Source organism: Rhodamnia argentea, chromosome 9 (genome assembly GCF_020921035.1).
Source record: "Rhodamnia argentea isolate NSW1041297 chromosome 9, ASM2092103v1, whole genome shotgun sequence".
In the NCBI taxonomy this organism is placed as follows: Eukaryota; Viridiplantae; Streptophyta; class Magnoliopsida; order Myrtales; family Myrtaceae; genus Rhodamnia; species Rhodamnia argentea.
In genome coordinates, this window is record NC_063158.1 from 13,815,470 (window position 1) to 13,828,668 (window position 13,199).

Genomic DNA, 13,199 nt, shown 5'->3' on the forward strand with positions numbered 1-13,199 from the left:
ATGCAACTTCAAATGGACATCAGAATGTTTGTGAACAGAATGCAATAGGAATTAACTATCCATGATTCAGGCATTCATTCTGTCGAACATGTGGAATGTCCTTGAGTTAAAAAACTTATATGCCAAATTCAAGTGCGATTCACTTCAATCATTACGATCATCTAGGAAGGACGGATACTCTCCGGGAGCCTTCGTCTCGGTGTCGGACATGTGTTGGTGCCCATCACGCGTCCGACACGTGATCAACGCTCTCGATACATCAGCGACACGCAAGCCCGGAATCCCAGCATGCTATTCCAACAGGCATGGGTGAATTTTAAAATTTTTTGATATTTTAGGGGGTCAAAATGTAATCTATCAAAACCTAATATTCTAAATTCCTCCTCCCTAATCGGCTCGGCCCTAATTGCCCTAACCCTAATTAATATTTTTAGTGTATATACATTATCGGCTATTTTTTATTAGTTATTTATTTGTGAATAAGAATCATTAAATTAAATTGATAGAAATAGTCATAAAAAACAATAATTTACTCTCTATATATATAAGATTATATATTTAATATATAACGTGTCCTCATGTGTCTGACTTATCTATTTTTTTTTATAGAAGTGATGTGTCGCCGTTAGCTGTCGTGTGTCGGTGTCGATGCTACTTAGATTGTCACCAACAAATGAGGTCCCATAATATAGAACTCGATGAAGAAGCCTCTGTAAATTCTGAAAATTCAGGAAAAGACGCACAACTCAACGCAATGAATTGACCCCAAAGTCGAAACCATAGAATATACGCTCTTAGCAAAACAAAAGCAGATCCAAGGAAGGAGTCGATGCGTGCTCTGCACTCAGAAAGAGAGAAATGGAGGGAATCGAAAGATTATGCTCTTCGAAAAATTCGGCAACGCGCATGATCACAGTGCTCCTTCAATGGTAGGTTTCGTGCTCATAGGCGACGTTAGCCGGAGAAGAGAACAGCAGCTACACACATACACAATTAACTAAGGAAGCAGTGAAGCACACACAATCCAGCCGCCTCCAAACCAACTGCAACATCAGTGGGCGATCGAGTAGTTGGACCTCGATGACGAAGACGGAGAGGTGATCCAAGTGAAGATGAGGATGGAGTCAATAGCCGAGCTGAAGGGCTGTCCTCCGGAGTTGAAGAATCGCCGTCTAGGGTTTACTGGATTTGTGGAAGAGTCGACGGTGTCGGAGCCGATGAATGAGGAAGGCGGAGTAGGAATTTCGCCAGAGAGAGCGTATTATGGTTTCGAAGTGTATTTTAATGTATTATGTTTGGGAAAATTTTAAATAAGGGCTTCAAATGTCGTTTATGTCTCAAAGAATAGCATAACCAAATGTATTTTTGTCATTTACTCTCTTTTTTTTTTGCATTTCTTTATTTTTTCGTTGTTGCAGCCGACAAGGCAGTCCCTCGCGGCCATCATGGGTGGCCTCGCCTGGGTAGCACAATGCCATCCTTCGAGGCGGCCTCGCATTAACAACCACAGGTGAGGGCGGGTCGTCGCCGGCTGCGAAAATGTGTTTTGTGAAGTGAAGAGGTGTCAAAATCATAGTCGATCATAGCCGCGAAGAAGAAGAAGAAGAAGAAGAAGAAGAAGAAGAAGAAGAAGATGACGTAGATCGGGCGAGGGCTGGCCTCGCCTAGTCCTTGTCGGTAATCGGTCATCGTTTGAGGCCCTTATTTGGAAATAATGCAAACTTCATGTCCTTATTTGAGAAAAATGAGACAGTTCAAGCCCTTATTTATAATTTTCTCGTTCTGTTTTGTTTCAAGCCCTAACATCAAATGTTTCGGTTCGGTTCGAGCATCATTTGTAACCGTTAAGATATGTGTATGTTAAACTATTACCCGAACATGAAAAGTACCCGGCCCGAAAATACCCTAAGAAATCGCTTTGGGCTCCAATCGGGCATTATCGACGGCCAGAATTTACCTATGAAATATCATTTTGTAACATATGTTTAGAGTATGTAATGTTACTTTCGTAGTAAGTTATGTGGATCCTGTGGTTGATAATATTCCACCAAATATAGTACTCTAACCAAAGTGAATTGCAAATTCCCTTCTTCTATTATTAACTAAACTAACTAATTCCCTTCTTTAGAGGACGAAATATTGCTTTCTTCGTCCTAAGTACGGGGTACCTATGGTGTGTAATATTCCACAAAAGAATGGTAAACTATCAACGTTACTTGTAATTTTTCTTCACCTTTCGTAATCGAACCGCCTTGTTGATTGTTACTTTCCTTTTACGTTCGGTCCTAATTGATGGTAGTAAGATCTAGGGGTAAGCAAAAAAACCTTGATCCATCCAATTCGGATCGGATCGTACCTAATCAGCTCATTTGGATGATAATCGGTGGATACTGTTCGGTACATCCGATTCTCGATTTTAATTTTCTGGAATCGGTGGGTATCGATTCGATTCCCTATTTCCCGGTGGAAACCATCTAATCGGCCCACCCGAATAAGTCTTTTTATATGATACAAATGTATATTCTTTTAATTTGAGTGCATTACTTTAGATATGCTTTCTTCATGAAATATGGAACATGGAATTAATGTAGTGACGCGGCGAGATTGTGGCATGTTGGTTTAGGCTTAGCTAGATAGCTGCACTAAAGTGGATTTGTGCCTTTTGAAATAACTTTTGCAAATATTACGATGCTTGTTATCTTGCATATTGAAATTTTTCTATTTGGCAATGCTACTAAATCATTGTCCCCGTCGTTATTTTGCATATTAAAATTTTTCCTCCTTCAACCGTTAGAGACTCGTTCCCTTTTCTTTCTTAATTGATGTTGGTGCTCGCTAGGACCGTAATCGAGATCCAACCAGAAATCGAACCGGACGGGTGGTCCGGTTCCCGAGTGGGTTCATGGAACGAGTGGATGGTTCACGCTTCGCATTTTGCCGAACCGGTCCATAGCAGGCAGTTCTCGGTTTTAGGGTGGGAACCAACCATCCAGGAATCGGTCATTCCTAGTAAGATCTTTTATTCCCATTGTTCGTAATTTTTTACGAGAAATAGTAAATTTCTTTTTTACCTTTACTGTTTGCAAATATTATGAGACTTAGGAGTCGATCATTTCTGTTGCTATTCGTAAATTTTCTTGCGTAAATCATCTTCGTGTCTGTATTCCTCGAACATCCCATAAAACTCAGGTAGCAGTAAGAGTAGACGCTGCGGGTGCGGGTGCGGGAGCAATAGCCCATTCCAAAGCAAGATAAACACGCGAAGTCTCCAGATTTCGAGCGCGACGGCCATCGCAGCCTGGCCAACAGTGGACTGGACCCCTGCAAATTGGCGGAGATTCAGACTCCAGAGTGCCACGGTCGCGAAGAAGACGAGGAGGGAGTGTCCCTTTCTCGTTCCAGTTTTCGCGATACAGTATCGCTTGATTAAATCGCTTCTCGAGCGTGTTCAAATGGCGAAATTCTGGTGATGGGTGGCCGTAGATAGCCGAGCATGCGACTGCTGGTTAACGTGGTTGCAGATTCCAGAAGAACCCACAAGGGAATTGATTGGTTTTGCCATCGGAGATCCCATTGATCATGAGCTGCTCGATGAAATTACTGACCCAGAATCAGTTCGCTAGAATTCCACACCAGCGCTTCTTGTCCCGACTTTTCTGCACCACTGCTCCATTGGGAAGGGATAACGAGATCGTCAAAATCGCCAAAGTCATAAACGACCACCCATTTCCTGATAGCACGCTTCAAACCGTCCTCCAGAAGCACATCCCGCCGCATACTCTTTCAGCTGGTTTCGTAGAGGATGTGCTTGGCCATTTATTTGGGGCTCATTCCAATGGTCTCAAAGCTCTAGAGTTCTTCAGGTACACTGTCCGCCATTTGCCATGCGGTCCAACTTCGGTGGCGTTCGAAAGAACTCTCCACATTCTTGCTAGGATGCGGTACTTTGAGAAAGCTTGGGAATTGATGGACGAGATGCGGGTAACGCACCCTTCGGTGCTCACGCTGAAGGCGATGAGCATCATTATGTTGAAGATTGCGAAATTCAAGTCTTATGAGGATACTCTCCTGGCATTTGAAAGGATGGAGAATGATGTGTTTGTAGGAAGGAAGTTTGGTACGGATGAGTTCAATATACTTCTTCGGGCATTTTGCACGCATAGGCAGATGAAGGAAGCACGATCCGTGTTCAATAAGATGCATTCACGATTCTCTCCTGATACGAAGACCATGAATATACTGCTCTTAGGATTTAAAGATTCAGGCGATGTCACCTCAATGGAGTTGTTTTACCATGAGATGGTTAGAAGAGGGTTTAAACCTAATACAGTGACATATAACATCATGATTGATGCTTACTGTAAGAATGGTAAGAGAGGTTGTGTGGGTGATGGTCTAAGGCTTCTTGAAGAAATGGAAGGGGCCGGTTGCTTACCTACTGTTGAGACATTTACTACTTTGATTCATGGTGCGGGGGTTGCTCGCAATCTAACAAAGGCAAAGGAATTGTTTGATGGGATTTTTACAAGAAATATGCAACCAGATACAGCAGCCTATAATGCGATGATCAGTGTTCTGATAAAAGCAAAATATGTAAAAGCTGCCATTGCCTTGATGGATGAGATGGAGGCGAAGCAAATTAGGCATGACAACATGACCTATCATACATTGTTCCTTGGACTGATGAGATCAAGAGAAATAGACAGAGTATACGAGTTATATCATAAAATGGTGGAGAGAAACTTTGTGCCTAAAACTCGGACGGTGGTCATGCTGATGAAGTACTTTTGTATTAATCGTCAAGTTGATATGGGATTGCATTTATGGGAATACCTGGTGAGCAAAGGGCATTGTCCTCATGGGCATGCGCTGGATCTTTTGGTGATTGGATTATGTTCTCGTGGAAGAGAACTAGAAGCTTTTGAGTGCACCAAACAGATGCTGGAGAGAGGAAGGCTAATGACTGAAGCAACATTTCGGATGTTAGGGGGGCTACTGCTGCAGGCTGGCGAGGCCGACAAGTTGAGGAAGCTCAATCAACTGGTAAAGACGTTAAAAGCTGTTCTGCCTCTGTCAAAAGGGCATGCTGATGGTATAGCTAATTCCTTAGAATTTAATGCAGAAAGGACGTTTTCAGGTTGACTTTGTTTGAGTACAACCTCTGCTTACTGGATATTTGGATGGTTTGTCATTTTTGGTTCTCCTCAAAGTCTATAGGGCTGATGCACATGCGATGAGAAACTCTGATCGTTTGTGTTCACCGTGCAGTCTTGACTCAAGTTATTGCTGAGACTTGGGCCATGTCTATGCAACCCAGCTTCTATAGGGTGGTTGAAACAAATCCCCGAGGGAGGGAGGAATATGAGAGGCGCAGCGTTTTCCTCGTGTGGTTGCTTTTGCCTTTTGTAGGTTGGTCAAAACAGAAACATTGAAATTGAGGACTTGACAAGATGGCAAAGTTTTACTCTCATTAGACTTGCAAAAAGGAAATGCTGCTGCTCAAATTTCTGTGAGGATATACACATAAGCGCTATGCCTAAAGTGGAATGAGATTAGTTGATTGGCTTGTACAAAGATGGCTCTTAAACCCTGCATTTGATTTTTTCGCTGCGGAGTAGCTGCTCAGGTTGGTCAAAGTAATGAAAATACTGTGAGTATCCACATATGGATGGGTAGGGCATTCTTATTCTTTCCTGAAGAAATGTCGAAAGAAGTTACGACCTGTTCTGTCTTCATCGAAAAGTTTGTATGCTAGTGCTATCACGTCGATAATTGCTCAACAGTGAGTTGTTTCTCTTATGGTCACAGGTTAAGGATGTTCACAAACTGTCTTTATTTATTGTGACTTCACTATTGTAGTCAGAAAAGCTCCAGCTTCTTCTTGCACACTCCAAAGGAGGAGCTCTTCCTCTGAGAAAGAACCTTGCCACCCTGCACTTATGACTTGGTCAAAACAGATTCGGCTGTGACAAAGGATATGACGAAACTAGAACTGTAAGCTAAGTGCCGGAGTATCATATTTTAAACCCTGAAGTTCAGTTCTGCTTTTGTAGGAGTTGTACTAATTGATTGTCATCTATGAAAGATGTTGAACAAACTCCAATGTTCTGTTAACTTCCATATGGGTTGATTGGACCCTATTACCAGTCAAAAATAAATGTTACCATGTGCAGGAGGCCACAGGTGCTTTATAGAAATCGTTGGTAGAGCGTCTCGGAACACTTGTTTGAACTTATTAAATATTTTTTTTATTGCAACTTTGATGTTCGGTACAATTAGTTCCTTAAAATGTGTACTTTTTCGGTATCCAATGTGATTTGATGAGCATCTTTTCTGTTTTTGAAGCTTTTAACTGGTGCTGTTACTTGTTAACAAGACCCTCTGGGAATGTATCAGGGGCTGTGTTCTCAGTGACCAAAAGACTAGATTTTAATCGACCCATGAAAGGTACTACTAGCTTGCTGGACCTCTTATTGCTCCAGCAGTATCTGTTGAATTTCAGGTGTGATAATTTGCTCTTTGGCAGATGTCTCCTTATTATGATTATGACCAAAATACTAAAGTCGATAACTGCTGCTAGAGTAATAACAATGGATCTTTTAGAGCAGCCTCTTCCACCTTCACTCCTCCTACTTACACCTCTGTCCTCTCTCATTTTCACTAATAAAAAAAAAATGCTTAGATTAATCACAACTTCAAAAATCGATGCCCGATTTCTGTTGCCAGAAAATAATCACTTCTCCTATCCAAAAGGAAAAAAGAGGAGAAAAAAATCGCTTATTTCTTGGACAGAAGACTACAGTGTTGCCTACCGATAGGAACAGAAGATTTGCATCTCCCAATGCTAGTTCAAATCTGGTTTTTGTATCTGACTGCTTCTGTTTCTTGCATACCTTGGAACAGCCCGGGGTCTGCAATCTCTTCCGCTTAACTAGATAATGCTTTCTCAACAAAGTTATGGAGGTCGAAACCTTCGAATCAGTGGGCCTCTTCCAGTTGAAAACAAGATGATGCCGTAACTGTAGATATATCATATATCCACGTCTAGTCACTTGACTTCCCACTCCATACTCTGGAAACAAGTGAAAGAAGGAAAGGAGAAAACAGGACCTATGCAAATATAGAAGCATACTGTTCTATGAATTATGCGAATGCTCTGCGCTGCACTCAAATGTAATTGATGAACTACCTTGCTTTATGCGGGTATATGTGTTTATCTCGACCTATCTTACTAATCATCTCATCTTCTCCTTAAGTAGATGCATGTCTGTCATCCATGTCCCTAGAACAATTCCTAGAGATCATTCTTTCAACCTTGTCAATCCACCCCATTTTGATTGGATTATAGCCCCCGGGAAAGATCAGATTCAGTTGTGCAGCGCCACTTCACAACCCAAGATTTCAATTACTGGCCAATATGATGCCGAAGACACAGCTTCATTTGAAGGACCCTGAAGAATGGTACCCCGAATGTACTTGTCAAGATTTAACATATCAATTCTAGGAATTGTTTGAGGAAGCATAGTGAATCGGCAAGCAAAAGCTGCAGTTGAGGTAGGATTCTCATTCTTTTGACCTGTTTACTTCCGATTTTACTACAAGAGGGAAGCAAAAAGACTGGGAGGAGAAAGCACATAGAACTCACCTGGAGCTACATATTAAAGCCTCTTATCCTGATAGAACTCGACTCATTTGCAAAGACTTGGTTGTTTGGCACCGGAACTAATCTCGCCAATTCATCACCAACATGTGCGATAATTTCATCTTCGAGGATTATTATCGAGGATCGTTACTAAGCTTGAGATCACAGTGAGCTGTAGGCTTCTTGCTATGGTGATGGAGATAATGTATAGCATAAGCAACGTTGATACCGATGCTTAGCCTTTAAAAGGCTCGAGTTGCTTGGCTTGTCACATCCCTCGTTCTCTCCAGGAGTTAGATGTAACCAATCCTCCAGGTTTCCATTGACCATAAATTCGTAGACTAGGGCCTTAAAATCGTCCACATCATTTGTCAATTCCTGAACAAGATGTCATGACCTCTTCACAAGATTACAATGTCTGATGTTTCTCAATGCCTCACGCTCACGCCATGAAAGGGCTTCGCCAAGACACCGATGAAAGAGATCTCTTGGAAGAGGTTGAAGCCGGATCGTGTCTTTTTTTCGTAACCCGCCAGATTGAAAGAATCAGCGACACCGTTAATCCTAACACTGATGAAGCAATGGCTTCAACCGTTTTTGAAGTTTGGTTCTATTTTCTCCCCTTCGGAACCACTAGGATGCATTGAGGAAGACGAAACTCGGGCTCTCCATGGCATAACTTCCCATTTCCAACTATGGCTGGCGGTGATGCTTAGCCGTGCGAGAGGTACTTCGTCTCTTGCAAACTGGAATTGAACTGAGAGAACGAACTAATCTGTGCACAGTGCTTGAGTGCGATAGCTGATGACTTGTTGAGAGAGCATCTTGGACGTTTCTCCAAGACCATGGGCCAAGTGCGCAATCATAGAAGAATGCAAGGAGTGTCTGGCTTAGTTGAAGTTCGTGAAGATTGTCCATTGCCCACGAGTCCAATCAAGCTGCCGATTGGATTGCCAAAGCCCACCGCCGAAACATCTTACCCCTCTAATTGGTTAACTTTATCACCTCAGCATTTTTGGGATATTTTGTGTTCAGAAACTCATATGTTATGCTCTAATTTTGTTCCTTAATGAATGAAAAGCTTATTTTCGACGAAAAAAAAAAACAATGGAGGTGATGCTCTTATTCTCGACTAATTATTGGAAATATCTTTTTTCAATCGAATCCTCTTCGTTATGTGATTAATGAAATTGATTCCTTCAATCACCAGCCATTAACATCTTTGTTAAATTTGCTGCCCGGTGAAAAATTGCAAAGTCAGCAAACGACAGCAAACATTTGGCAATTTCATGCCAAATCAAATCGCCCCATGGGAGCAAAATTGATGGTAAGTGATGGAGAAAAACACTGGATAAAAAAATCAGGTTATTAAGTTAGAGGATTAGATCACAAAACCAAATAATTTCGTAGATCTAATCATACATTTGATAAGACTTAGGAGATAAAAGTGTTTTTAGAGAGTATAAACCTTTGATTAGATGATTTTATCTAACAATGGCAACCTCCAATACAATTTGGCCCTTGGACGGCACGAGTTTCATGCAAATTAAGCTCTTCCATCGTTTAAATACGTTCTCCAAAAATTAAAAGCAACAAAGAATAAATCCTAAGCTGGGGGAGACATATTACAACTATTGTATCCAGAGGAGATGCCTCAAACGACCAAAACCATATCCGAACCGGCGAAACCCAATGGCGAAGCGCCACGTCGGCAGCGTAGATCTTGATGTATCCAGTGCTGGCTCTTGGAGGCCACAGAATGCTCGTGTGGCTGTGATGCAGAATCTGCCACTGAGTTTTGCTTATAACCCTTTCTGGATTGCAGAAAAGAACTAATCTTGTAAAGTCAAAATCACCAAATCACAGCTTGAAGAAGGAGAGAGACTCAGAAAATCTGTAGCTTGATCTCTCTCTCAAGTTCAGTTTAACAAATGGCGACAACAGTCATGGCTTCTCTCCCTCAGTTCAATGGCCTCAGACCCTCTGTTTCTGCAGCTCCTGTGCAGAGTCTGGTAGATTTTGCTGCTTCTGCATTGCCTTGTCAATTCCATTTCTGGGCCAGATTTCGAGTAGCTAAGTCTGTGTTCATGCTTTTTCTTTCAGGCTGCGGTTGCTCAGCCGATGAAGCGCAAGGGAACGGGAGCGTTGGGTGCCCGCTGCGACTACATCGGTTCGCCCACTAACTTGGTAAGCAGCACGTAAAGCCTACATTGCATTTCATCATGTAATGTTCATCCTTTTCCGGAGAATTCAATGATGCCACATAAATTCTTCCTTCTGAGTTGGAAATTTATACCTGTCGCACCCCGAGATCACGGGTCTAGTTATAAGATTCTCCGTCGTAAAACTGCGGCGGAGTTAAGTCTTTTTAGTAAAGGGTGTTTGTCCCAGGTGGATCGAATCGGGTCGTTGTGAAGGTGTTAAGATCCAGACCCGTAAAATGAAATGTAGTTCAAGATTGGACTAAGTCCTGACCCGATTCGACCCCTGTCTGTCTTCGGAGTTCAATTCGTTTCGGGTCGAATTGTTTAGGAGCTTGAGACTTTGGTGGATTGAGAAAAGTGGGTGCATAACGTGTATGCGCGTGCAGATCATGGTGACCACAACAAGCCTGATGCTGTTTGCCGGGAGGTTCGGGCTGGCGCCGTCGGCGAACAGGAAGGCCACCGCGGGGCTGAAGTTGGAGGCGAGGGACTCGGGGCTGCAGACCGGCGACCCGGCCGGCTTCACTCTCGCCGACACTTTGGCTTGCGGCTCTGTCGGCCACATCATCGGTGTGGGGGTTGTTCTTGGCCTCAAGAACATAGGTGCTCTGTAAAGACAAGATGTTGAGGAAAAATCTGCACTCGTTTTGTTTTAGTTTCATGATCCTCCTGTCCATACTTTTATTTCTCCCAGTAATATATCTTTATCCTATTTATGTAACATTAATTTGAAACGATTATTTATGTCTAACATGTTAAAACCCCTCTCCTCTTCATTTTTTTTTTCTAAATTAAACTTCAAATTATCTCATTTATGATTTAGATAATCAGTTCCGACAATTGACATCGATTTAAAAAAAAATTAAAAACAAATATTATACCGATTTTTCGATTTGTTCATAGATTGATAGACCTTTCGTCGTGCCCCTGTCTCTTGTCCATTTAAAAGTCTTCCACACAAATGAAGCTATTAGCAACAATTACAAAAAAATGGGAAGGGTTTTGGGAGATTAAAAAGGCGCTTGAGATTGTGATTTACGTCTGTTTCACGAAAAGTCAAAAAAAATGGAAAATATTTTCCTAATCTTTTGCCATTACTGTCGCTCGAGAAAATGACCCCGACAGGCTTTTTCGTTGTCGATAAATACTAACTGTAAAAATGCTGAGCATGTTCGACAACAATGTTTCGATGTTTTCGTACATTCTCATAAGCCGGTTCGACCAAAAAAAAAAAAAAAGTTCTCATAAGCTGGGAAAAAAAAAAGGAAAACATCCTTCATCATTTATTTGTTGTCTTTAATTTTTTTCTTAATTCGTTATTTAATCTAGGATAGTCATGACTCATTTCAAAACGCATGACATAATACCAAAGCCTAGGATGCAACTGAGACTTTTTCTTTGAAGATAAAATTTCACCTAATTATTATGGAAATTGCAACATAAAAAAGGAAAAATAAAATTGGAAAAGTAGCACGCCCGGTGGGACTCGAACCCACAATCGCCTGATTAGAAGTCAGACGCCTTATCCATTAGGCCACGGGCGCTCGGATGCGAACTTTTTTTAATATTTTTAATAACTTCAAATAAATAATGTGTTTTCAAGCAAAAATCTTTTATGCTATCTAGCATAGAGATTATTTTTAGCTTAATGGTCCATGAAATTTAGTTCAATATGAAATGTCATCTCTAAAATATTTAATTTGTTAAATGTGATTCCTGAATTTTTGGTAAATGTTCAATCTAGTCTCTAGACTATGTGAGAATATTTAATGTTATCATTTCATTAATTCAAGTTATGTCGTTTTGGCTTCCAATCAGGTAAGCTTTTTCCTTTTTTTTTTTTTTTGGTCTAATTCTATTCTATCATATGCTATTATACAAGCCACACTGTGTGCGTTATGTGCCGTGCGCAAGTTGCGAAACCCCATTCCCTTTTCACGTGTCCTTCCATGCCCCCCTAGAATCGGGTAAGTTTGAATGGTGGATAAACTTACACGTGGATAGTCCACATAAAATATTAAACTTAAATCACGATGTAAAGATAATGCCATCAAAAAACATGGATAATCATTTTTTCAAGTTGAACAAATTAAACAAATTGAAATGATTGTTATCTTTTGAAGATTATACTATAATTTAAGTTGAATATTTTACATGGACAATCCACGTTTAATTATTTTTTTCACTGTTCAAACTTATCATATTGAAGGCCAAATTAACAAATTTCATCAACTTAAATTAGCGAATGTGATGTTTTCGTATAGTATAGGGGCTAGTTGAACATGCACCACGGGTTTAAGAATAACATTGAACAAATTAAAAGATCAGAAATGATATTTCGCATTGGGTTAAAGTTCATGGACTACACTAAACGAATTACAAGTTCAATAACAATATTGCACATCGGGCCAAAGTTTATGAATCATTTGTGTCATTTTTCCTTTTAGCTTAATGTCCTATCCCTATGAGGAGAAATATATGCTGTCGCCCATCGGACCTAGACGATTACTTAAATATTTTCACCAAAAAGAAAGAAAAAAAAAAGAAAACAAAAAGATTACCCGTGGATGTAAACCATTATGTACTGAACTGGCCATTTTTCACTTCGTGCAAAGCGTGGATATTCTCATGATATAATGTGTACAATTTGAGGAAGCGAATTTGAGCCTTACGTACCCGTCAGCTGCACCAAGCAAGCAAAGTTTATTTATTACTGCTGTTGGTACGGCGAAATTCTCGAGCAATATATGTGCATGTGAGCTCAGTACATCTAAACCCGGCACAAGATCCCCGGGGTTGGAATACGTAGGGCTCACATTCCTCGGGATTCGCCCCCCGAGTTTCGGGAGACCCTTAAAATCCAGTCGCCGTCTTTGGACGAGCTCGTGGGAGCTCTCCTAGCTTACGAGGTCGAGCTTGAAAAACAAAGAGTTACAACTCAGAGAGGTAAAAAAGGGCTGCTGTTTTCTCAAATGCTAACCCTTTTGATGCAGATGATAATACATCATCGAACGAAGACACCGATGGAAAAGGTAGCCTTACTTACCAAAAAGGTTCAAAATCTTCGTGAGGAAAAAACCAAAAAAATGTAAAGGCCGGCCTGTAGAATGAGAAGCTGATAAGGTAGAACCATATGTTGTTACATACGGTGAAAATGCACGACGTGCATGAGAAGAACTCTCGCATAACGGAAGTAATTCCATTATTTGTCTCTATCTAACGTGAAAGGACCCAAATATATTTGGGTACCAAAGACAGAACTAATTTGTGTAATTTTATAGATACTCAATCCTACAACAATAAAAAAAGACGGGAAAAATTGTCAAAAAAGTCATAAACCTTTTGAACTTTTA

At 40.9% G+C, this 13,199-nt stretch overlaps 2 protein-coding genes and 1 non-coding gene across 3 annotated transcripts; 2 read left to right on the top strand and 1 right to left on the bottom strand.

The window, feature by feature from the left end:
* The first annotated feature begins 3,254 nt into the window (after nt 1-3,254).
* On the top strand, nt 3,255-6,026 carry LOC115732306 (pentatricopeptide repeat-containing protein At3g61360-like). Its single transcript, XM_048285110.1, has 2 exons — nt 3,255-5,742; nt 5,864-6,026. The coding sequence occupies exon 1, from the start codon at nt 3,580-3,582 to the stop codon at nt 5,140-5,142; it is 1,563 nt and encodes a 520-aa protein (XP_048141067.1). The 5' UTR covers nt 3,255-3,579; the 3' UTR covers nt 5,143-5,742; nt 5,864-6,026.
* Nucleotides 6,027-9,428: 3,402 nt separating this feature from the next.
* On the top strand, nt 9,429-10,578 carry LOC115726797 (photosystem I reaction center subunit psaK, chloroplastic). The gene is made up of 3 exons (XM_030656841.2): nt 9,429-9,654; nt 9,746-9,829; nt 10,233-10,578. The coding sequence occupies exons 1-3, from the start codon at nt 9,574-9,576 to the stop codon at nt 10,458-10,460; spliced, it is 393 nt and encodes a 130-aa protein (XP_030512701.1). The 5' UTR covers nt 9,429-9,573; the 3' UTR covers nt 10,461-10,578.
* A 739-nt stretch (nt 10,579-11,317) lies between these two features.
* Nucleotides 11,318-11,390, bottom strand: TRNAR-UCU. Its single transcript has one exon. It is a non-coding gene; the product is annotated as a tRNA-Arg (tRNA).
* Between the last annotated feature and the right edge of the window lie 1,809 nt (nt 11,391-13,199).